The 23,214-nt window shown below is 43.2% G+C and overlaps 1 protein-coding gene across 8 annotated transcripts in view; it reads right to left on the bottom strand.

Moving 5' to 3' along the window:
* KTN1 (kinectin 1) overlaps window positions 1-23,214 on the bottom strand; it is a 76,392-nt gene that overhangs the window by 18,167 nt on the left and 35,011 nt on the right. For 6 of the 8 annotated variants that reach the window (XM_039381642.1, XM_039381641.1, XM_039381647.1 and 3 more), the window contains 26 exons: window positions 22,900-23,040; window positions 20,873-20,979; window positions 19,250-19,382; window positions 18,214-18,301; window positions 17,744-17,910; window positions 17,044-17,112; window positions 15,244-15,281; window positions 14,566-14,656; window positions 14,204-14,272; window positions 13,424-13,461; window positions 13,215-13,305; window positions 10,840-10,908; window positions 9,762-9,796; window positions 9,542-9,632; window positions 8,120-8,188; window positions 7,240-7,277; window positions 6,562-6,652; window positions 6,333-6,401; window positions 4,727-4,764; window positions 4,005-4,095; window positions 3,814-3,891; window positions 2,912-2,949; window positions 1,991-2,081; window positions 1,828-1,896; window positions 1,383-1,420; window positions 363-453 (listed from right to left, as the gene is read on the bottom strand). In XM_039381642.1, the coding sequence (XP_039237576.1) occupies window positions 363-453; window positions 1,383-1,420; window positions 1,828-1,896; window positions 1,991-2,081; window positions 2,912-2,949; window positions 3,814-3,891; window positions 4,005-4,095; window positions 4,727-4,764; window positions 6,333-6,401; window positions 6,562-6,652; window positions 7,240-7,277; window positions 8,120-8,188; window positions 9,542-9,632; window positions 9,762-9,796; window positions 10,840-10,908; window positions 13,215-13,305; window positions 13,424-13,461; window positions 14,204-14,272; window positions 14,566-14,656; window positions 15,244-15,281; window positions 17,044-17,112; window positions 17,744-17,910; window positions 18,214-18,301; window positions 19,250-19,382; window positions 20,873-20,979; window positions 22,900-23,040 (2,028 nt within the window). The remainder of the gene's footprint in view (window positions 1-362; window positions 454-1,382; window positions 1,421-1,827; window positions 1,897-1,990; window positions 2,082-2,911; window positions 2,950-3,813; window positions 3,892-4,004; window positions 4,096-4,726; window positions 4,765-6,332; window positions 6,402-6,561; window positions 6,653-7,239; window positions 7,278-8,119; window positions 8,189-9,541; window positions 9,633-9,761; window positions 9,797-10,839; window positions 10,909-13,214; window positions 13,306-13,423; window positions 13,462-14,203; window positions 14,273-14,565; window positions 14,657-15,243; window positions 15,282-17,043; window positions 17,113-17,743; window positions 17,911-18,213; window positions 18,302-19,249; window positions 19,383-20,872; window positions 20,980-22,899; window positions 23,041-23,214) is intronic. The other 2 variants (XM_039381645.1, XM_039381650.1) reach the window with 1 other exon arrangement.

Raw genomic sequence — 23,214 nt, 5'->3', positions numbered from 1 at the left:
CACAGCACCTTTCATCCTCCCACCCTCCCTCCCCAAACTCCCTCCTCTTTCCCTTGGCAAAGGATGTGTTTCTCAACAGGGCTTTTAAGGCTTGAATCCAAATCCAAGAACCTGCTCTGGGATGTGTTCCCTAGCAATTCTCCTTCCTCTCATCCAATAAGCAAATTGTCAAGGAGGTGACAAACTCTAAAGCAGTAAAGTATGCTCAGTCGCTCCCAAGAGGAAAGGAGTGTCCAGGGGGCACAACACAGCAGACACTCCCTGTAGAATGCCCCAGGCATCAGGGAGTGCTGTGCACACAGGTTTGATTGGTTTGGGAGTTTGGGGGGTTTTCTGGGGCAGTGGGGGAAGAATTTCCTTACGTTGTTCTTTTTCCTCTGCTGCTCAAAGGCGTTTCTCTGAGAGGCGAGCTCGTTTTGGAGACTGGCGATTTCCTTCTCTTTGCCTGCAACCCTGAATTAACAAAGAGAACCATAAACAAGTCAGGAGACACTGAAGAAATTTCCAGTGAAGCACTGACACCCTTTCCCATACACTGCCTTGCCTTCCCTTCCAGCAACACACTCTCTTTGAAAAGCTGCTCTCGCTGACTTGGCAGCATCACTTGCTTCCCACTGCTCTGTGAACCACGGGCTGCCAGAGCAAAGCCCATTGTAAAGCTGTTGTTTGCCTACAAGAGGCATCTGCACACATTTATCAGGGCCACAGAAAGGCAGAGCATTAGCTGAGGATAAGTCAGCCAGCCCACACTAGTACAGCACCACAGAACAGGCCTGTTGGATAAGAGCATTCCCTTTCAAGCACCTAGTCCACAATTTATAAGTCATTTAACTTAAAAGACAAATAATTCTGCCAGCCAAAAATGCATGACAGTGGCAATTTGCTTAGCACAATGTAAGGCAGTATGGCATTAGCTTCCACATGGTTATTTAGTGTGCTTCAGCTCCACGTTATAACACACTTTTACCCCCGAGATCTTCCCTGGGAAGAGATTTCCAATGGATGACTTTATAATACAAAAACCCCTCTACTGAGCTGAAGTTCCAAGAAAAAAAAAGCCTGTCACTTTTGCTTGAAACACCAACATTTAACTTTTCAGCCATACAGCTGAGCTGGCATACATCCAAAATTAAATCAATCGTGGCTCACTTCCGTGGTGGGCACAACACACTGCCAGCACTGTCTGTCTGCAGGAGACTGCAGGATTGTCATCGTGAGCAGAATCTCCATGTTCAAGTTTTATTAGATAGCAAACTTCTTTGTTTTCTTACTGCCCACTTCTCACACTCTGATATTGTACATTTGGCATTTATTTCACCTTCTAAATTTCCTGAGCAGTAACTGAAATGAATCAGTTGCATTCAACTTCTGGCAGTACTCACACTTGGAGAAGCTCCTCGCTCTGGACAGCCAGAGATGCCTACAAAGAGACCAGAAATGTGTTAGGAGCAGAACAGCAGCAGAGACCATGATCTGCCTTGTTAATCAGGCACTGCTGCAACACCACACAGCTGCACTCTGGGCCTTTCAGAGAATCCCATCCACTTCCCCTTGGCCAGGAGCCTTGCTGGGATACAGCGTGGAAAGACTGGGTGGAAAGGTAGATTAGAATGCAGGAGTAAGAAACAACACAAGGCTGCAAATCCACATGATAAAGGGAAACAGGAATAGATATCCACAGCCAGAAAAACTGGCTTAAGTGCAACCCAGCCCTGAAGCTGTCCCTGGCTTTCCATGGTCAAAACAACCTCTGCTTTTTCCATACCATCCTACAGGATACCATCACTCCCTTCAACTTCATTCAAACAGTGCAATTGGAAGCTGTACCTGTTTGCAGTTCTCCTGCTTTAATTCTTGTATTTGAGCTTTAAAAGATTCATTTTCTTTTTGCACCTCCTGTTGAAAGAAAAAAGGTAATATATACTCATGCATAAATACAGATACACACTCACAACACATACATTCCTCAAAGATGTTATCAAAACTTTACCTGCAACTGTTTTTCTTGATTTGCAATTTCTCTCTCTTTTTCTTCCACCACAGCTTTCAACTTCTTCATTTGTTCTTCTTCCCCTTTCAACCTGCAGAGATGGTTTAGAAAGTAAGAAAAAAAAATAAAGTAAGGAAAAAAAAAATTATGCTAAAAAGGGACAGACACTAACTGGGACAGTTTTTGCAGCAGAAGATAAATAAATTTTGTGTGCTACATATAATAATCAGCCAAAAGGAGAGCACACACACACGGAGAAGAAACCATTGCACTACAGCTCCAACCCAAGGAACTGATCACCTGAGCAATCCCTGCAAGCCAGTGGCTCTGAAGGTGCCAGGGACACTCTCCTAAAGGTGAGGCTGCCTCAGGTATCACGTCCTGGCTCTATCAGAGCTCTGCTGGGAGGGCAGCACATCACAAGAGCTGCATTAAAGACAGAGCCCTTTTTGGCACAGTCTCACACGACCTTCCTCTGACTTAGAGCAGCCAGACAAAGCAGAGTCAAAACAGAAAGCCTGGCAGCCTTTCTCCATAAAACAGGAGCCGGAGAATTGGCTATTGCATCTCAGCCTGGAAATGGCAGACTGGATCTGTTCACTACTTCCACCAGGTGAGCCACAGGCACTTCAGTCCACACTCTTAAAAATGCTAAACAGAAGGAGAAATTATCACTAGACACAGGAAGTTTCACTGGTTAATAGAGCCCTGAGTGAACACTCCCAGAGAGTGTGAGCAGCACTGCTCAGGCAGGATGGGCAGGGACACCAGACACTGAACAGCCATCAGCACTAAGAGCTTATTTTAGCAAAGCCCATGAAATTCCTGAAACCAATTCATACATTCCAATTTAAGATAAATGCCAGCATCAAATGCATATTCTCAGCAGACACTTGAGGAACTGCTACTATGCATACTCACATGCTCTGCAGGTCCTGGATTTGGGATGCAGCTGGTACCTGTAAAAAGTAATTCCCAATCTCATTTTGATGGCACAGTTTTCAAATTAACAGCAACTCTTTGCATGAGCAGAAGCAACACACAACTTGCAAGACACATGCCAAAGAAATACCAGGAGTTTTGGATCAGACACTGATCCAAGAATAGCTAAACACATAATGGATTTCAGAAGCAGAGCTTACACCAAGCATCCCAAACTTCACACCAGCCAATTGCTCTCCATTCCATATTTCCCCTGGGATAAATGCCTGTCTAGACTTCCACCCAAAATAAAAGTGCAACTCAGTTTCTCCCCTTTTACCATCAACAAAAATCCAAACTGAGTTAGAATACCACCTTACTGGGAAAATTCTTCCATCAAGGATGTCCAGTTACCTGTTCTCAAGTCCAGTGCAGGAAATCAAAAGCCAAGATATTCCAGCCCCAGATAAAGGCAGGAAGGGATCACAGCAAAGCCTGACCACTTTAAGAGGAGCTGCTATATTCAGTCACAGCAAGAGTTCTTCCATGACTAGAGGCCTCCAGACCTCCTTCAGTCTGGCAAGGAGGTGCCCAGGACACGGCTCTGATTCTGTCTGGGAGCTTCAAAGCTTTCAGACCACCAAAGCTCCTCATTACGAGCAATATCAGCCCAGCTAAAGAAAAGCTCTCAGAACTTGTTATCCATGTAAAACCTGTTTTGGATGAACACAGCTGAACTAGTGGGATCTCTGCACAGCAGACTACCAGCTTAGTCAAGTAGGATTTAAAACAGCTCTGTAGGTTGAAAGCAATGCAAACCCTTTTTGAGAGGTAGAGGAGAGAAACGTTTTCCTGTTCAACCAAGGAGCATTCCCAAACCACATCCACACTGCAGGCTGTACCTGTTGGAGCTGTTGCAGGTTCTGCTGTTCTAACTCCTGAACTTTAATGGTTAATTGTGCAATTGTATCCTTCTGACCCTTTGGACAAAAAAAAAAAAAAAGGCAAGTTTAGAAATGTAAATTTATCTTTTTCACAGCCAGAAATGCTGCAACAGAACTTATTTCCCTCCAGAATACCAAAGAAGGCTTACCTGCAGACATTCTCCTTTCTTAACAATCTCTTTCTCCTTCTCTTCCAATAAGGCCTCCATGGTTTTCACCTGCTTTTCCTTCCCCTTCAGCCTGTACCATTAGACACAGAGACACACAGCATAAACCCTTGCTCTTTTATCCACCTGAAAATAAACCATCACTTTGCAGCACACAAACAAAAGCAGCATCTCTGATCAAAGGCACAAACACAATTCACCTGCTAAAAATCAATGTGTGAACACCTCCACTTCAGAGCCTGGGTTAGCAGGAGATGCCCTTGATCACTGGTACTGCTCATTTAAGTGAGAGCTGACACATATTTGCAGGGATATCACACACGTGTGCTCTCCTCATCTAAAAATACTTCCTTCCCCCTCCCCAGCTGGGGACACGAGGGACTGACTGATCCCTTACCCACCCAGCTACAGCACAGATATTACCAAAGTAAGTTTTCCTCTATGCCTTGCCTACATCCCTCCATCCTGACTTGAATTTAATCCCTTGCAGCTAAACTGGGGCTCACAAAGCCAGGCAGCACTTCCTGTTTGCTGTCCCAGGCAGGACCAGGTATTTCTAATAAGGACACACATCTAAGACCAGTGTTAACAGCCTGGATCACTCCACGTGGAGCACAGACAGCAGGAAAGAACATTTTAACTTAAAATAGAGCAGAGAAGTAAGGGGTGCACAGGGCAGATCAGACATTAACAACTGTACTTACAGAGTCTGAAGTTCTTTGACTTGTGATGTAATGGACACCTAAAGAAAATAATCAGTACTTCAGTTCAAGGCAGGTGGAAAAGACAAAATAAACGCTAAAAACTGCTCTAGGGAGAAACACAGGGAACAAAAACAGACATTCATAAAATAGGCACTATTTGTTGCAGTTATATAAGCATAAACACTCCTTTGTCTTTTTTTTTAATTATGAGAAGCCAAGTGTCTTCACTATCTACATTCTCCACATCTAAAATGTGGCTTCCAGAGCAGCAAAGGAAATGGTGCAAATGGGAACACAAGCAGGCCCATGTTTCCACCATGGGACACACAGGAAGAAGCAGACACTGATGATGACAACCATCTCACTGGCAACTGCAGCTCAAACCAGAGGGACCATCTCTGATCACTGAAGTCTTTGCACAAGGAATTGATTTTTGGATGCTCTCTGCAATGTCAGCACTCCTTTAAATTCCCATTTAAGGCTGAACATGGGTTGAAGACACAAGATTTAGTGGGAATGTTTCTTTTGAATTCTGCATGAAAGACTGACAGTAGTTATCTGTGTAGATGCTGTTATCTGTGGTAAGATCCTCTACCACAACATGGCAGGAGTTTCAGACATTCCCAAAAATCTCTGTTCTGCTTGCAGGAGGGGCACAAACGTATCACCTTTGGAGCTTTCCAGAGACATCAACTACAAACTGCCCTTTTTTTCTGAGCTCTGTGTCAGTTCCAGGGAAGGAAACACACAAAAATAACTCCCTCTGTTCCTGGAAATTTGCTTTGGAGGAAAAGCCCAAGACGGAAACACATTCTGTGAAGCTTTGCCTAAAAAGGACAAAACTTTAACACTAAGGGAAGAAGAAAAGGGGGGTGACATGTTGGAATGTAGCTAGAAAGACTGGGGGGGGGTGAAAAGTGCAGACCAAAACCACAACCCACACAAACAAGCAAACTTCCTGACAGCACGATGGATTGAGCTGCCTGCAGAATGGGCTCCCTAAGGAAACGTGGGCTTCCTTTGCTCTGGATGCTAGACAGCAATCATGCCAAAAAAGCCAAGACTCCTCCATTCCTGCATTCCTGAGAGCTGGAGTAAAACTTACTGTGCCAAGACCGACTCTCTTTGGGCACTGGGAAGAAAACAGTCTTGGGTTTACCTGGAAACCAGATACTATTTTGGGCCTGTAGTTTTTGTTCCAGCAATACAGAAAGGCCAACAACAGGAGATGCAACTTCAGAAGTTAAAATTTCCAAGTTGTCAGTCCCCAAAAACATCCCAGGTTTCCATGTTTACTACAGGGACATTATGCACTGTGCCCAGCCAGAGTAAATGTTGCAGTGCCTGAAGCTATAGAAATTCTTGCCAAATTCCATACTAACAGTCCAAAAAGCTCAGGCATCCAAAGGTACATGGTTTCTAAAGGACAGCACTAGTTACACTACACATTTATGGCTTTATATCCAAGAACAGTGTAGCTCCACCACTAAAACACTCCTCTACCCAGTGACATTGAGCAGTGAAACAAAACACACCAGAACAGAAATGAGTGAGCAGCGCATCCAAGGCAAGGCTGGTTCACACTGCTGCCACTAAGGTGTTTTACCTGTTTCTCCATCTCAAGCTGGGAATTTCCTACTTCTTCTTTCAGAGCCTCTATTTCCTGTGTCAAAGCCTTTTCAATGACAAAACAGACAGGGTTGGACAATGGAAACACAAAAACGCCACAAGAATGGATACTACAAGTTCATCACTCTACAGTGCCATGCAGTAACAAAGGAATGGTAGTCAGTGGCATCCACACAAGAGCCAAGGCAGGGATTGCAGAGAGATACCTGAACAGTCTTCTCCTTGCTTGCTACTTTTAGGACTTCGGCTTGGAGGAGTTCTTCCACTGATTTTATCTTTCCATCCTTCTCATGGATCCTTAAAGAGAGTAGAACACACGAGCTTTGGTTGTTATCCCATTACATCACCAGGCTCTGGGATCCACAGCGGGACCAGGCAGGAAGAACAAATAGGAAGAATAAGACTGGGAATAATCAGAACAAGCTGGCTTTATATAACCAGTAATTCACATGCTAAATAGATACTATTACAGTCTAAAAATGCAAGTTAAGGTATCAACGGCCCCTGGAACGATACACACTTAAAAATCAGCCTTCACTGGACTTTGCAGCCAAGTATTTATCAACTTACACTACACACAGAGAAAACAAGCTTACTCCTTTTAAAATGCCTACTGAACAAAAATGAGTATCTGACAAATCAGTGCAACTCCTCACCTAGTCCAAGCCAGGCTTATGAAATTAATTGCTTAGCAGAGAAGCAACTGGATTTGCAGAAGGTATTGATCTGACATGATGTGCCTCTGAAGCGAAAATGCTTCCTGCCACACACAAATACTTCACCCAGTTAAAAGTAAATAATTTCGGGGAAGTGATTTACTTGTAGTCATGGGATAAAGACAGAGAGAAGTAACAATCAGAAATAAAATCTGTGCAGCAACTTACACTTTCTGGAGTTCCTCCACCAGTGACTGGAAGGAAACCTGTTCAAAACAGAGCCTCAACTTAGAAAAAACAGAAGATAGCAAACAATCTGCAAGTGTTGAGGGGTGAGGAGTAGAGAGCTGGAGCACCCTGGCACTGAGTAAACTATGTAGCAGTCTAATGATTTTATTTATCTCCTAAGAAAATTAGCTGTCAGTCTCCAGTTTCTGGCAAACCAGTAATACCAAGTCTGCTGCAAGTTCCAGGAAAACAAAAGCAAACCCACCCCATCCTTACCAGGGGAGGGTGAGGTTCAAGACCAGCATTTGATCAGTTGACCTTTAATATTGGCACTACTGTACACCTCTTCATGGTCACTGTGCTTCCCCTTTTCCATAAGTGATTTTTCTAGAAACTAAGTGCCCTCCTGAGCTGTCCAAGCAGAGCTGGATGTCAAGGAAAGGCACCTTCTGATCAGAACATCAAAAATGACAATGCTGTGACAGTGTCACTGATCAGAGACATAAAGAGAAGGGGGTAAAGTCACGCCTGCAGAGTGGGGATTAACGTTGGAAAGCTCCAACACACACCAGGAAGCTGGGGCAGCACAAACTGCCTCCCAGCCATGCCTGCTGCTCTGGGCTTCTGGAAAAACCAATCCACAGACACTTCAGTGCGTGGCCAACTCTGGATCCTTTACACCAGCCCCGCTTCTTACACTTCTGCACAGGAAATATCTGACAGAAGTGTGAGCTTCCAGACCAGCGCTGGAAGAAAACAGGATGCTTTGCCAACAGGCTTCAAAGGCATCTCCACCTTTTTCCCTTGACTTTTGCAACCACAGCAAGATTCTTTCAGATTTAGTTTAGGTGTAATAAAAGTTTTAGATGAAAAGTACTACCTGCTCCGATTGCTGAATTTGCAGACTTTGAAGTTCTTTTCTCAAGGATGAATTTTCCGTTCTCAGTGCCTTTGAAAGCAGACACACAGATAATGAAAGACTCATTTGGTGGGGAAAAAGTGTTAAGCTTGACAGAAAAGTAATTTCTTTTAGAATAAGTGAAAGACTTTGAAATTCTGAAAGAGACACACACACACCCCCCCTCAGCAGCTGTTGGAGCCAAAGTATTCAATGGACTAATTATTCATCATGGATAACTTGGAGTGGATTTCAATGTATAGGAAATTAGAGCCCAGGTACAGTAAATGTAAGACATCATGTTATAGGCCATTGCCATTCCTCACATCTTTGGACAGCCTTTTACTTTCAATGTATTTATATGATATCAAGATTCAAATCATGAAAACTATAAGACCATGGGCTTTAACAGTCTAGATCTTACTCTGGAGTCAGTAATAATGTCCAAAATACATAAGGAGTCAAAGGTGTCCCTGTACAGAAACACACTACAAGTTTAAAAATTCACATACCCCTAACACTGCCATTAGCACTGTTAAAAAAACTATAGAATATTATTTCAAACAAATAATTAAGACATCTTAGATGAATTTGTAAAATACCATTATCCCTGGAGGGATTTAAAAGCCATGTGGATGTGGCACCTGGGGACATGGGTTAGTGGTGGGCTTGGCAGTGCTGGGGGAATGGGTTGGACTTGATCTTAAAAGGTCTTTTCCAACTCAAACTATCCTGTGACATGCTCACATCTTTGGCTGTTCAGTAACCTGACAGTTTTGCAACCTCTCCCCAGCACAGGGGTGTCAGCAATGCACCTGGAATTTAGGGACATTAAGAAAGGGAACATTGGTTTTGTCCAGGTAGACAGGACACAACTTTCCAGCAAAAGCCAGCTGAAAACACACAGGGATTTTTATTCTGGCTTTCCAAGCTTCTCATCACTACTTTCTTTATAAACAAACAGGAAGGAAATAACTTGATCCTTACCCAAAAAGCATCACTACTTTATAATCCATTTAACTCCCCAGATTATCAATTAAAAAAAAAGATGCAAGAATCTCTTAATGCCAAATTTTTACAAAACATCCTTTCCTAAAGGCAGATTTGTTGGAGGTTAAGCCAAATGTATAGCTCTGGAGATGTCTTCCCATTATTCCAAAGGACACCGGGATTGCATTTTAGCAAAATCTGCTCTAGATTAAGCAGAGAGAAGCACTTACTCTAGGCCAGCAATGCTAATGCTTAGTCTATCTTACAAAAAACATTTTAACCTTGTCTCCACAAGATGCTTTTCCTATTCAAAAGGAATTATCTCAGGCCGCATTATAAGCACTCCAACACACACTTTGCACAAGAGCACTTAATCTCTACTTCCCCATCAAGAGATAATACAAGAGATTTTACCTTCAGCTCCTCCTCTTTATTAGCCACCTGTATGAGTCCTGCCTCAAGCAGCTCTTCAACTGTCTTGATTTTATCATCCCTCTCTCTCATGCTGAGAAAGCAAGAGTGAGTATTAGGAGAAAGAGTTAACCTTTGAAGGCAGTTTAGCTACCAACAGTAACCTTACTGCCAAAAAAAATCTTTATTTTAGCCTCTGATTCAAAAGAAAAAAGTCTCTTACCTTTTTTCCATCTGCTCTATCAAGTCTTTGTTTGTCTAAAAGAAATACAACACAATGGGGTCATCATTAACTGGATAAATAATGGTTTGGTATTTAAAAAAACAAATAACCAGAAGCTTGGTTACAACAGTAATATAGAAAGCAAAATAAAGTAGAGGGAGGATGTCCTCATGGCACCTGTGTCTCTAATACTGAGGCTGGAAAGTTATCAATATATCAGAGAAGGGACAGATCCAGCCCAAATGCCTGGATGATTTTATGGACTTGCAGCATCTAATCCACAGCAGCCAGCTCAGTACCTCCCTTTTTTGAGTTTTGATTGGAATCACAAGCTCTACCTGAGGCTCACTCATTTATGATTTCTCAACACCACCACATTGTGAGAGACCAGATGGGAAATATAAATCAGCTTCCAGGAAAAAAATCAGCCCCAGTCTTCCAGACAGGACATGAGATCAGCCAGACCCAGGGGAACACGGCTGCAAATCTGGTTCTCCACCAGAAAAAAAGGGAGCTGCTCCAGACAGGGAGCTCCTGGCCAGCAGACACCAACCCAGAAAAGGAAATAAGAGTTTCCTGCCCTGCAAGTCTTTTTCCAGTGTTTCAGGAAGTTTTCTCAGTGGTACAAAGTCAGAGGTGTTCACAAGGTGTTCCCAGGCAATGCTGCCAAAGGAGATGGAGCTCAGCAACTCCACAGCTTTGACCTGCAGCATCCTGTGTGCACCAGACTGGGCAAAAATACAGAACAGGAGGCCAAAGACATCATAATGTAAAGAGTTTTCCCATTCCAGGGGTCTGTTCTTTGGTATTATTGGTTTGAGAATTCAGTCCAGGATGGAAGAAAACAAATCTTTTTTACAGGGTAAAAATCAGGCTCTGGTCTCTTTGGACACCCTTGACTAGGTCTAGAAGACAGTCACAACTGCCTTACTTGAACCCTCCATGGAAGAGAAAATGCCTAAAAAGCATCAGTTTTGACACCAACCAGTCCAGCCTACAACCAGGTTAAGAAAAAAGTACTGAAGAAATTAAAAGACTGGAAGATATTTGATATAACCTCAGCAAACACTGGCTATACCTGCTCAGACAGGAGAGTCTGCAGCTTCTGAACCTCAGCTTGCAGAGCTGTGTTTTGATCCTTGAGAACCTAGAAGAAAATTCAGACATTTTATCACTTCAGAACTGCAAAGCCTAACTACAGCATTTCCATAATGGCAGTGAGGTAATTAAACAGCACAGAAGTCATTACAGAGAGCTCTTTGGAAGCTACAAGACTACAAAGAGTCCTTTCCTCTTCTTTCTTGCTTTTCTGTATTAAGGACAAAAGTATTGTCCTTATGTTCCCATGAGAAATTCAGCTGTTACCATCTTTATTCCCTGGCAGAGAATCAGACAGTAACAAGTGTGAGAAGCTCAGGGGAAAAAAATGCATTTTCCTCCTCAAGCAGCATCACCATCATGTCAAGATTTGATAGCTGCCTCTTCCAAAACACTCATCTGCTGAAGCAAATGGTCCAAGATTCCCTCTCTAGTTGCCTTAAAGCACAGCAAGGAGTTGTCAATCCAGCAGCAGAGGTCTGCACAGCTCCCACACTTGGGTCCCACTGCAGGCTGGGAAGAGGTGAGTGGGGAACACAAACAGCCCTACCACAGTTGGCCTCTCCTCCAGCATTCCTGCTCCATGCAACAGGCACAGCAGCCCTTAACAGACAGGCTGTCTGTCTGGATTCCTCACACATATTTTAAAATCCTCCTCTATTATTGCTTTTTGCTTTACAAAGTCTTTTTTTAAAAAGACTTGCTTGGTGCTTTACGAAAGTAAAAAGCAGGGCACGTGCTCTGTGCTTCAGCCTTACTGAGAAAACATGAGAAGGAAGGGACAGCAACAGTGAGGATTAAAAGCATTGCTCTGGTTTTCCCACTTTCATGTGCATGGGAAACAGCAGCACTTCCTTAGGTTGGAAGCATTTAGTACAGTACTGGTCTCATTTGTGTTTGGGAAGAAAGACAGGAGGAAGAAGAGACCAGCAGTGCACATAATAATCGTGCTGAGAGCACACTGTAGCTTTCTGCACTATCATGATGATCATCTTCTGCATTCAGTTCTCTATTCACTTCCCCAAGAACTGCTAGAATTGCCTCCAGGTGATTTTTGCCACTACTTAGCACTGAATTGATTTCAGCACATATCCATTCACAACACCTCTAAGGCCTTTTTCCTGGGTAACAGTTACTACAGAAACCACCACACTAAAGGATGCTCATGTTATTCCTGCTCTTATACATTTTCACCACTTCACTTGCTATTTTAGTGTTCCACCACGCTGAAAGTCCTGAGAGTGTCACTAACTTGAGACATGCCCACTTACTCCAGCCTGCCATCTCTTCCCACTCCCCTTTCCACACTGTTTATGCACCAGTTACTCAGCACACACTTCCCTGAAGATTCAGTCAACAGCTTTATTCCAAAAATCAACTGAAATTGTACTTTGTTTCCTGTTCAATTAATTGAGCAAACTTCTTCCTTCTTATTCTCTGACAGCTCAGAGAAACTACTGAGCCTTGCAAGGGACTCTCATCAAAACCTCTTTGAAAGTGCCACTTTAATACATGAATCAAGTTTACTACCTGCTTCAAAGAGCTCCAGGAGACTCCAGAGGCTACTCCTACAAAAGTATCCTGCCTCTGCCACTACCCACCTGCTCTGCTCCTCACTAAAAACACCTTACTAACCTGACCTAGTGAGATTCAGAGTGACTGACCTCACACCAGAAACATCAGAAGAGCAGCAGCACCCACCCTGGGCTTTGAAGGACTTAAAAAGACAGAGTCATCACCCTTCTCAGGAAGCAGGGCTGTTTCTAACAGCCCAAGCTCAGAGGAAAAAGGCCAAGATGGCAGAGGGCAAGGAGGGGTTAAACTGCTCTCTGCACACACCATCTAGAAACAAGCAGCAGCTTTGCTGTGCAGACCCCAGATGTCAGAACAAAAGCTTCAGCAGTTTAGCTGCAGCCTTGTGAGAAACAATCTGGAAAAAGGCAGAAGGAAAATAAGCAATTTTACACCCACCTTGACAGAAAACAGAGACTTGGCATGGTAATCTTAAGCAACAAAAGCTCACACCAAGGCCTTGAAAGTCATATTAGAAGGTGTAATGCTGGAAAAATCACAATAGCTTTTACTGTACAACCTCCTCCTGCAGATTTCAAAGCCCTCACTCCTCACAGCTGCAGACACTGCATTTAACATGTGCTACCCCACCTCTTGGTCTGCTGCACAGTCAGCTGCTACTACTGTGACATCCCACATTGCTCTTCCCTTGTAAACACAATACTGTAATTTACCTTAACACACAAAAGTCAGTTTTATTTCACTGTTCTGCAGTTGCTTTACAACCTCCAAAGTCTGGAAAATTTACTGTAAATAAGCACAACAGTAACTTCTTTACCTTACCTTGAATTCTTCTTTTGTGTTTGAAATCTGGGCAAGTTCTTCTCGAAGCTGATCTTCAAGACTTCTTATTTTGTCATCTTTGATGTGAATGCTGAGACACAGCAGAACAGTTAAATAACGTTTCCCAATCCAAGTCTTACAAAAAGCACCATTCAGAAGAACACAAAAAGACTGATAAACATTGTTTATCAAATCCCAGAGCTATTTACCTTTTCTGCATCCTTTCCAGCTCATGTGCAGCAGCAGCCTAGATATAAAGAGGATTAACACAGACTTAGGATACATCACATGATTCAATCAACCTTTCATTCCACAATATTAAAAAGCTAGAACAAGTCATTTGGCCTCTCAGCACATGACTGAAATCAAGAGTGAAAGGGGTAAGCTTGTCTTCATGCACTTTTACAACACCCATCTACGCCAGGCAAGATGTAATTATGCAGAGGCAAGAAGATCTCCAAGAGATTCATTTGACGACTGGGATTATCTCTAATTAAACACTTCATTTCCACCTCTGTAATAAACAGGCCACGTAGCAACAACAGAGGGGACAGCATTTTGTTTGGCTCTCATGAGATCTCTATGGTGAGGCAGGGGGGTTGTGTGCTTTTGGGGGTTTTTTGTGGGGGGGATGTTGATGGCCTTTGTATGCAAATGCCAGGACTGCACATTCACAGACAGTTGTGTTCACTCCTGTGGAGTGTCCTGCACTCTGTGAGCCTAAAAAATCTAAACCAACCAAGCAAATTGCTTCAGTAACTTGGATATCCAAGTAAAAGATTTTGCTGGTGAAGGAGGGGTAAGAATTAGGCCTCCCACCAGCTGTAAGAACTCCAGGGAATCAGGTATTAGCCCGATCCGGAAGCCTCACACCATTAATGTGCTTAAGCACAGCTTGCTTAAAGCCAACAGATCTGCATTTGCATTTATGGAAGAAAAGGCAGTGGAAAGGGAGTAGAATTAAATATTTAATGAAAAAACTATTTCACCTGTTCGTTTGTCAGAGCCTGTAACTTCTGGACCTCTGATTTCAGGGACAGGTTCATGTTCTGTAAGACCTGAAGGAAGGAGAAGAAGAAATATATTTGCAGTTCATATATAGGCAGTATTTCAGGTAAGTTCATTCTCCAGGGCAAAGCATTTCAGGTTACTTTTTGAAGGAAAATCCTCGAGCTTCCATATCAACAGCTTTCTCAGTATCTAGCACTGGCCTAGAGGAGCCAAACGAGCAGACTTGTAGCTGAAGGGGCTGTTTCTAGAGCCAAAGGCAGCAGCCTTGGGGACTTCCTTTTGTACAGGCAGCCAACACTCCCCCTGTATCAGCTGGCATTTACACATGCTTTTATTATACCTTGAGCTCTTCCTCCTTGCTGGTCAGGTTGGCATGTTCATTGCCTAATGAGTCCTCCATCTGCTTGATCTGTTTGTCCTTCTCTGCAATCCTGCACAAATGAGAAATGATGACAGATCAGTACAAAAAGATCTGGACGAAAATGGTACAGGAAACATCAGGCTAAACACAAAATACACGCTGGTCCTTAAATCCAGCCCCTACTCTAAATCCTGCTGACCGTACATTTTGGGTCCAAAAACTTTTCCATTTTAAAATGTTGTCCACTTGCCAAAAAAAATTTATGAGACATTCTCTAGCTCTGAAACACAACAACTACCCCATCTCCCAAAGGGACAAACCCTCCTGGCACAGCCACGTACAGCCCAAATAATAACAGTTCTCGGGGTCACGCACATTCCTGCACCCTGCACTGACCCTGCACACAGGCAGAGAGAAAACAAGAGAGATGTTGCACACAGAGCCACCTACAACAGCCTCCAAACCTGAGGCCAGACACGGAAGGGAAATCCGTAGGAAGTGGTTTTCCCAGCTCCCAAGTCAAACTCGTGGTGAGAAGTTAAAAGCACAGACAGCAACAATTCCTTCCCCGGTCCCTCCTGCACGTGCGTGGAGGGAAGGTGGCAGGCACTGAAAGCCAGGAACACCTCCCAGATCCCAGAGGAAATGAATGCTCACACTTTGTGGAGTTCTTCTGCCAGGACTGAAGCTGAAGTCTGTAAAAGGGGGAAAAAAAAAAAAAAAAAGAAATAGCTGAAAGTAAAGCCAGTCAAAGAATCCTCATCTACAGTGAGCCAGGAATAGCATTTGTCTAGTTATTTTAAACTGGCACAGGATGCTTCCAGCTATTGCCTGGCTAAGGAACATTGAAGGAATACCAGCCCATACTAATGTCCATTCTTCCCCTTTGGCCTAAGGCAGCATGAAGGGAGAAAGGACCTGTGTTATTTCCCCTTCACCAGATTCAAACAAGGCATGGGGTTCACCAGCACCTGTCTCCCAGGGACTTTATGGGACATTCTGTTGACAAACCACTCAAATTTAAAAAAAGAAAACCCTGCACAGTGTATCAGGACTTGTGTTAGGAACAGTAACAGCAACATAAAATCAGTAAGTGGCATTTTTTCTCCCTGGAAAAACCCTGTGCCTTCGCTGTCACACACAACAGTGCAGGAGAGACCCATCACACTGCAGACTGTTTCACATCCAGTTTGGGAGCAGCTGTAGCAGAACTTCCATGGACAATTGTGCTTCAGATACATGGTTCTCCTTTCCAGTCTCTCCCTCCCCCAAAATCCTGGATCTCACAGAGCTTGTGCCCATGAGACCCTATAGCAATCCCTGTACTGCCTTATCCATATCATACCATGGAGAACAGCATCAGAGGAAAAAAATATCAAAGGGAACAAGTCCAGTCCCAGAGGTGTCTTTAATGACCAAAAGACTTTCATCAACCCTGATATCCAGGGCAGGATCCAGTCCAACCTCGCCTCTCCATAGGGCTTATTTTACACCCACTGTTCATGGTGGAAAAACACCCCTGAATTTTCATGGCCAGTGGGGCTGCACAGGGAAAGGACACACCTCCTTCCAACAGCTCTCCTTGTGCAACCCAGAGTTAAAAAGTAAAATTTCCCTAGGGAATAATTTCCAAAGCCTCAAAAGAACTAAGGATGAGAGGAGCAGGTCAGGAAGATGCTGTAAATCCAGAGTAGCTCTTCCTTCACTACTCTCTCCACACCCAAAGGGTTAAAACACTTCAAGCAAATCCAGATTTTCAGTCTGTCGTGGAATTTAATCAAATTCCATCAAGCACATCCATGATTAAAAGAAGGCAGCACCCAACTGCATAGGAACAGTCTCCACTTGTGCCCACAAAGCCTTTCTGAGCTGATTTCTGTGACCTACCCTCTACATGGAAGCAACACCAGTGACCCTGAGGCTTTATACAGTGTTTACAACAGGAAATAATTTCTCAAATAAACTAATCAAAACAAAATTTTAAAGATTAAAATAACCGAGAAAGGGCATTGTGCAGGTTTGGTGGGTTTTTGGTGTGATTTTTTTTTTCTTCTGCACAGAAACGAACAAACAACTTTATACAGGAGCTACCATTAGACAATGTTTCTCACAAGGGAAAAAAGCACAATCAGGTGGTTCACAGGACTGCAAAAAGACCAGAAAAACCACAAGACAGAATTTTACACATGCAAAGCTACAGAAAACAAACATTGAAAAAGGTACTACACCCTTTGGTTATAAATGAAAGCCACTATGGGAGAAAATAACTGGATTTTCCCCAAAAAAGAAAGAAGCTTAAAGTTTTACACCACTTTGAGAAACATTAGAACAGAGGATGCTAACAAGTCCTTGCTTCAGCATTACATCTCATATCAAGCTACAAAAAAAAAAAATCTTACTTTTAATGAAAGTTCACAATTCATGACTAAAAAAAGAAAGTCTGAGAACATGCTGTACCTGGGCTGCCATTTGTGAATGAAACTTCTGAAGCTGAGCATTCAAAGCATCATTCTGCTCTATCAGCTCCTTGTAAGAGAGCACAGAAAGAAAAGCAGGCTGAGATCTGCAGCTGGTCAACTTTTGCTAGGATTAGCTTTTAGCCTTGATTGTGTTAGTAGGAACAGTTCAGCATTTACATGTCAGACACTTTTACAAGACGCTGTTTTTTCCTCCCCACTAAGATCAACCAGTTTGAGTGGAAGCACAAGGACCTGCTGTGTATCAAGAGAGGAATATTCCCTGCCCAACCATAATCCATTTGGTTTTCCTGAATCCCTCAAGAGTTATGTCCACACTGCCTCTCACCACCTGATGCCAGGGAGATCACCCCAGAAGAGCTCACACGAACATCAAAGGTGCAGGGCTGCTCTCCCAGGGTGTTTCCCCACGCCATGGCACCATTTCACAGCTTGGAAAATTGGGTCAGCACATTTTCCTGACTTGCCCAGAGCACTTCTCAGGTGTGAAACAGCCCCAGACCTCCACACAGCACCACACACAAGGTCTCACTTCACAAGTGGACTGGCACAGTTTTCTCATCCTTTATTCAGTGGGAAAGCTTTACTAAAAGCAGCATTTCAAGGATATTTCTGTACTTCTATAGTCACAAAGTCAGAGGAAAAAAACCCAAACCCTTAAAATATTTGAGCAATACTACCTGCACCTGCATTTGCATGGAGTCCTCCTCAGAAGCTCTCTTTTGCTCAGCCTCCAATAACTGCAACATCCTCTGCTCCAGCTGCTGTTTTGACACCATTGTATCAGTAAGTTTACTGTGCAAGCTCTGGATTTCATTGTCTTTGGCCACAAGCTTATTCTGCACATCTGTAGCAGAAATGTCAGGATTTTAATTCAGAAGTTGATATTTAAACTTTGGGGGAAATCATTTTCACTGTAAACAGGGAGGCTGATTAGAAGCCTTGGTCCAGCAAGCCAAGGTTCAGCTCCCTCATCAGCGCTCCGACTAACTGGGATCACAACACACTATTTCCCCCGGGGTGCTGAAGCAGTACCAACTTCACCTGAGCTTTATTTAAGCCATTTACTCAATAATGCCCTCTTTTTTTTACAAATGGCAACAGCCAACTCACTGCAGCAAGCATTATTTAGGAATTTTGTGGTACGTGCCTTGTTGCGCTGCTTCGTGTTCTGCTGTTCTTTTCCTGAGATAAGCCTGGATTTCTTCCCATCTTCTCTCTGCTTCCTGCTGCTGGACCTTCATATTAAAAAGAGAGTCAATGTAAAGGAGTCTAACCTTTAATTTATTTTTGAAACGTTCAGAGTGCATCCCCTCAGTGCCATTCCCAAAACATATGGCAATGAAGTGAAATTGTTTCTTGTTTCCATTAGGGCACATCAGAGAGACAGAGTGCTCTGTAATCCTCCTCCTAGACTAGTTTAGCCTATTAATTTGAAAGGCAAATTGTGAACAGGATTTCATTACAGGCTCTCAACAGAATGGCTTCTGTAATATGAAAATGCAGCATCTTTGCCCTGATAGTTCAGAATTAACACCAGAAGCCAGAGCAGCCATACAACACATAAATCTGCATCCAGTAATTAAAACACATCTCAGCTTTTCATACTAACTCTCCCCTGCCTGGGCAAAAGGCAGGGAGAGCTTCCGGCATGTAAGACTTAATTACAAATATTAAAGAAGTTATGAGCTCTGGATTGGCACTGTCACCTGAACACACTAGTTTCTCTTCTGAAAAAAAAAAATACAAAAGACTTTTGCTTCCAAAGAAAAGGAAAGAGATGCATCCAGAACCGAGTCCATTTACATTTTAAATCTTTAAAAAGTATATTTATTTAAAAATTTAAACATACACGTGGCTTCAAATAAAATCACACAAGGACAATGCCGTCTGGACGAATGAGTCTGAAATATCAAATCTTGCTGGAATTGTACAAAGTTCAACATCTCCACTTTAGCTTTTTAAAGATATTTACCTGGAAGGTAAGTTTCACTTCACAGGGAGGTCTGTAATCACTCATAGCCTATTGTACTGAATAAAAACATTAAATAAACCCACAGGTTGGCTCAGCCCATCCGAAACGGGAACAGCTACAGCAATTCCCACAGGCTTCACATCTCACTGATTCAGAACTTGCCTAGTAGAGCCTTGAGCACAATCTGACAGGCAGAGAAAACCCCAGTCACCTTTAGCTGAGCCACTGCCTGCTCTGCATTCTTCTTCTGGAGCTCCTCTTGCTGCAACTTGCTGCTCTTCTCCCCCAGCTCGTTCATCAGCCTCGCGTAGTCCTGGCGCAGCTTGTTCAGCTCGGCCGACTGCCTGAAAACAAACATTTTCACAGGTTTTTGTTGGGCTTTTTTTTTCACAGGAAGCACTGGCCACAACAGCAGCTACTAAGATATCAACACCACGTCCCATATTTGCAGCCAAAGGGCTGTATTGGGTGGGTTTGGGGTTTTGTTCCCCCCCCCCCCCGTGAACTGTTTTATTCTAGGGAAGCGATGAGGGTCAGGTACTCTTGGCCATTGGCACAGCACAGTAGCTACAGGCCAGAGTCAGAAACAAAAGGTCAGCAATAAGCCAGAAGCATCAGTTCCCTCTGAAAGGTTTGCAAGCTGATTGGTATGATTTGGGCAGGTTGATGTAAACTGAAGAGGCTCAGCGTAAGGAGAGGTCTTGCACAGAAATTCACATTCCTTTCCTCTTCCCATAAAGGATTATTGATCTCAGACTTGCTCGAGACTATTCCTCCTGGACCACTAACTGCACACATTCCTTCACACTGTTTGTTGCCTCCTGGCCTTGACCTGACTATTAACTGATGAAGGTGTCTGAGGCACTCGCTCACACAGGGAGAGAAGATGCATTTGTACAGCCCAAGGGAAGGATTTTAAAAGGCTCCCCTTTATGTCTAGGCAAATAAAAAGCATGTTATTTTTATCTTAAATTTGCTTGATTAAGGCTTTTTCAATGTAACTGTCTGAGAGATAGAGATGCTTCATTTAAATGAACAGGACACCTAAAAATCAGGGTACCACACCCTTCTCTGAGCACTTGTAATATCGACCCGCTCAGAACACACCTCTGCTGAGCTGCTCCAGGCAGTGCAGGAGCTGTTAACAGAAAGGAACATACTGAAACAGCAGCACAGCCAGAAAAGGAAGATATGGAGCCCTTTTACAAGTCCTGACAGTGGTTTTGACATTCTAGTCTCCAACAGTAACAAATCAAATACCTGAGAGCATATAATGTGTCGGTTTTGCTTTCTGTATACCTTGCCAGGGTGCTCAGCTTTTAGCACAATACACACAATCCTCTCTGCCAGCTCAGGGGCATTTGGAGTCATAACTCACAAAAGGCAAAACCTTGAGATGCCTTTTTGTTTCTCCAAACATTTGCACCACCAGCAGATAAATCCAAGTGCCACCCCAGTGGTATCATTAACTGCAGGGCATCAATACTGATTTACAAGTTCAGTGCTCCTGTTCTCCCAGAATCAGCACCTCTCCTAAAGCCTCAGGGGAAAGGACACACCCCCCCTGCCAAAAACACCAACTATGCCTCAGCACTGCTGCGCTTCTTTCTGTTAAAGCTGCATAAAAGCTCAGGCTTCAAGTTGATAAAATAAACTGTCTGTTGTGAAAGCCTTGGCTCAATGCAAACACAGCTAGCCCAGCCCAAAACATGCGTTCCCAGCTTAACCACTAATTCAGAGACAGGAGATGGAAGCAAAACAAAAGAAGCAGAAGCCAGAACAACTCTTCAGGGAAGGCTCAAACACACAGAGCTTTGAGTAGCTGCTCACATACTTGCTCTCCATTTGGTTGGTGGAAGTACTGACAGCATCTCTCAGGATCCCGTTTTCCTGCTTCAGGTGGCTTATTTCTGCCTCCATCTGCTCACGCAGTTGCTGGAACTGATGGGGAGAGAAAGATCAATTCCATAAAAGATTAGACTGAGGAGCAATAAAAAAAAAACACCCCAGTAGCTTGTAGCAGTAGATACCACGATAGTTTCAGTAAATAAAATTAAGGGGATTTTTTGGGAGAAGGGCAGCTTTGTTGCTTTCTCACGCACCAACTCTTAAATTAAACTGTGCTACTCAGACTCTCCTGCTCAAATAAAAGCACAGGTTTCCTTTTATATCAGTGTAACAACCTATTTATCAAGGCAACCTTTTTATTGTTTAAAAAGACTACATAAGTGATACTTGGAATAATGACTGCTCAACTGCATAACTTTAGATATTTATACATAACTTTTCCAAAGGGAAATAAACATGCTGTGAATTATCATTAGAAGCTTAGAAAGCCTTTAAACAAAGCAGAAAAAGTATAAAATAACTAACAATACATGGGTTATAAAATGCAAATCACAAAAGGCTAGTCCTCATCTAATATCCTTAAGTCAAGATTATGAAATAGATCCTTTATTTAGGCAATAATATATGCTGATTGAATTTTCAGCATGGTTCCAAACCGAGGCAGAAAGAAGCCCTGATAACCCAAGGTTCAGAACAGTGCCAAAAAAAATCAAAACACAGGATTCAAAGGGAAAAAATGGACTCTGCATATGCAGAGAACAGCAGAGCTGGGCTCTGAAAATCCCCAAGCACATACAGCTACAACACTTTCTTCCTCTACCAGTGCCAGTTTGTACATGTGGCTGACACCATTCCAAGACCCAGTTTCATCAAATATCTGACTCATCAATGAGGGTTTTAGATATAAAAAAATCCAAATAAAAGTTTGTGTAACAGCCACAGCAGTCCCCTGCAGGGCATCCACCTCCAGCTTTGCACCAACAAATATAACAAGCTGGGCCTTGGATGTTCATTGAGGGGTTCTTTTCCCTCCCTATTTTTTTTTTTAAAGCCAACAAGATCCCAGCAGAATCAGGGGCACAAACCCCACGTAACTGGAAGCTCTGACTATCTCCAGGTTCTCTGCCATGCTGCAGCACATCAGCAGAGGGAGCAGGACCAAAGCACTCTGCTCATCCTTTCTCCAGCTCTGCCTGGGACAGCAGCATCTGCAAAGACCTCCCAGTTGTGCTGGGATGTCTCTCCCCCTCCCCAGTCAGCAGCAAGACCCTTTCATTATCCAGTTGTCTGCACAGTTTCCAAGGAAGTCGTCTCTGCTCAGGAGAACACAGTTCTGCTCCAAAACTGCAGAGATGCTACTCCTTAAAGTGCTGAGACAGAAGATAACAGCATTAAAGCTGGAAAGTTCATGTGCTGGGCTTCATGTTGTGACATTCACACGGGAAAAAAGTACTAGAATGAAATCTAAGCGGGCAAGTTGGTATAAAAAGGGCCATTCTTCTTTGAAAACTCTAAGTTAAACTTTTTAATCTGATGAAACAAACCCTTCATTATAAGGTCACTCCATTATAATGCAACTACAGTAGACAGTAACAAGGGTCTTTAAAAAATTACAAGTGTCTGCTCTTCAAATATTTTCAGCAAAGCACTCCCCCAGGCATTGGTATTTCATGTATATTATGCCATGTTGTCACTCTATAGTATAATTTTAAAGAGATTTATCCGCTGGTAAATGATCATCAGCATTATTGGCTCTCTTAAGCTGAGTATTTCAATTAGATTTTACACTTTAATTGAATAACATTTCAGCAGAGCACCACGAAGGAAAAGTAACTACATCAGAGACTGGCTGCCTGGACAGCATTTCACAGACCACCAAAGTCACCCGTGAGAACACCTCGTCTTCGAGTCAGGAAACTCCCACAAAGTTTTGCACCCTGGCTAAGGGAGCAATTTCTCAGCATTGATCTGCTTGTGCTTGAACAACTCCAACGGCTTTGGTAAAGCACTCACCTTGATCTTCATCTGCTGAGATTCTTGGTAGCTCACATGTATTTTGCTCTGGAAAGTGTTGTGCTCCTTCTCCAGCGTGTTGATGCGCTCTCGCATTTTCGCCGTGAGCAAACCGTTCCTCTCCTTCTCTGCAACCAGCTCCTTGGGTGGGAAGGGACAGGGAAAAGGGAAAGAAGTCATCTACTGCTCCTTTCTAAAGTCTAATAATCAGTGTTTCAAGATAACTAAAAACATAGCAAGCATGCATCAAGCCAAAGTCAGCATCGCTCTTCACTCAGAGAAATTACAGCACTAAACCCGACCAAATTTTCTGCA

The sequence above is a fragment of the Pipra filicauda genome, unplaced genomic scaffold (assembly GCF_003945595.2).
Source record: "Pipra filicauda isolate LSUMZ 115617 unplaced genomic scaffold, ASM394559v2 scaffold235_size1210477_pilon, whole genome shotgun sequence".
NCBI classification, from domain to species: domain Eukaryota; kingdom Metazoa; phylum Chordata; class Aves; order Passeriformes; family Pipridae; genus Pipra; species Pipra filicauda.
Note: the sequence above shows the minus strand (reverse complement) of the source record. Positions and strands in the feature narration are given on the sequence as shown.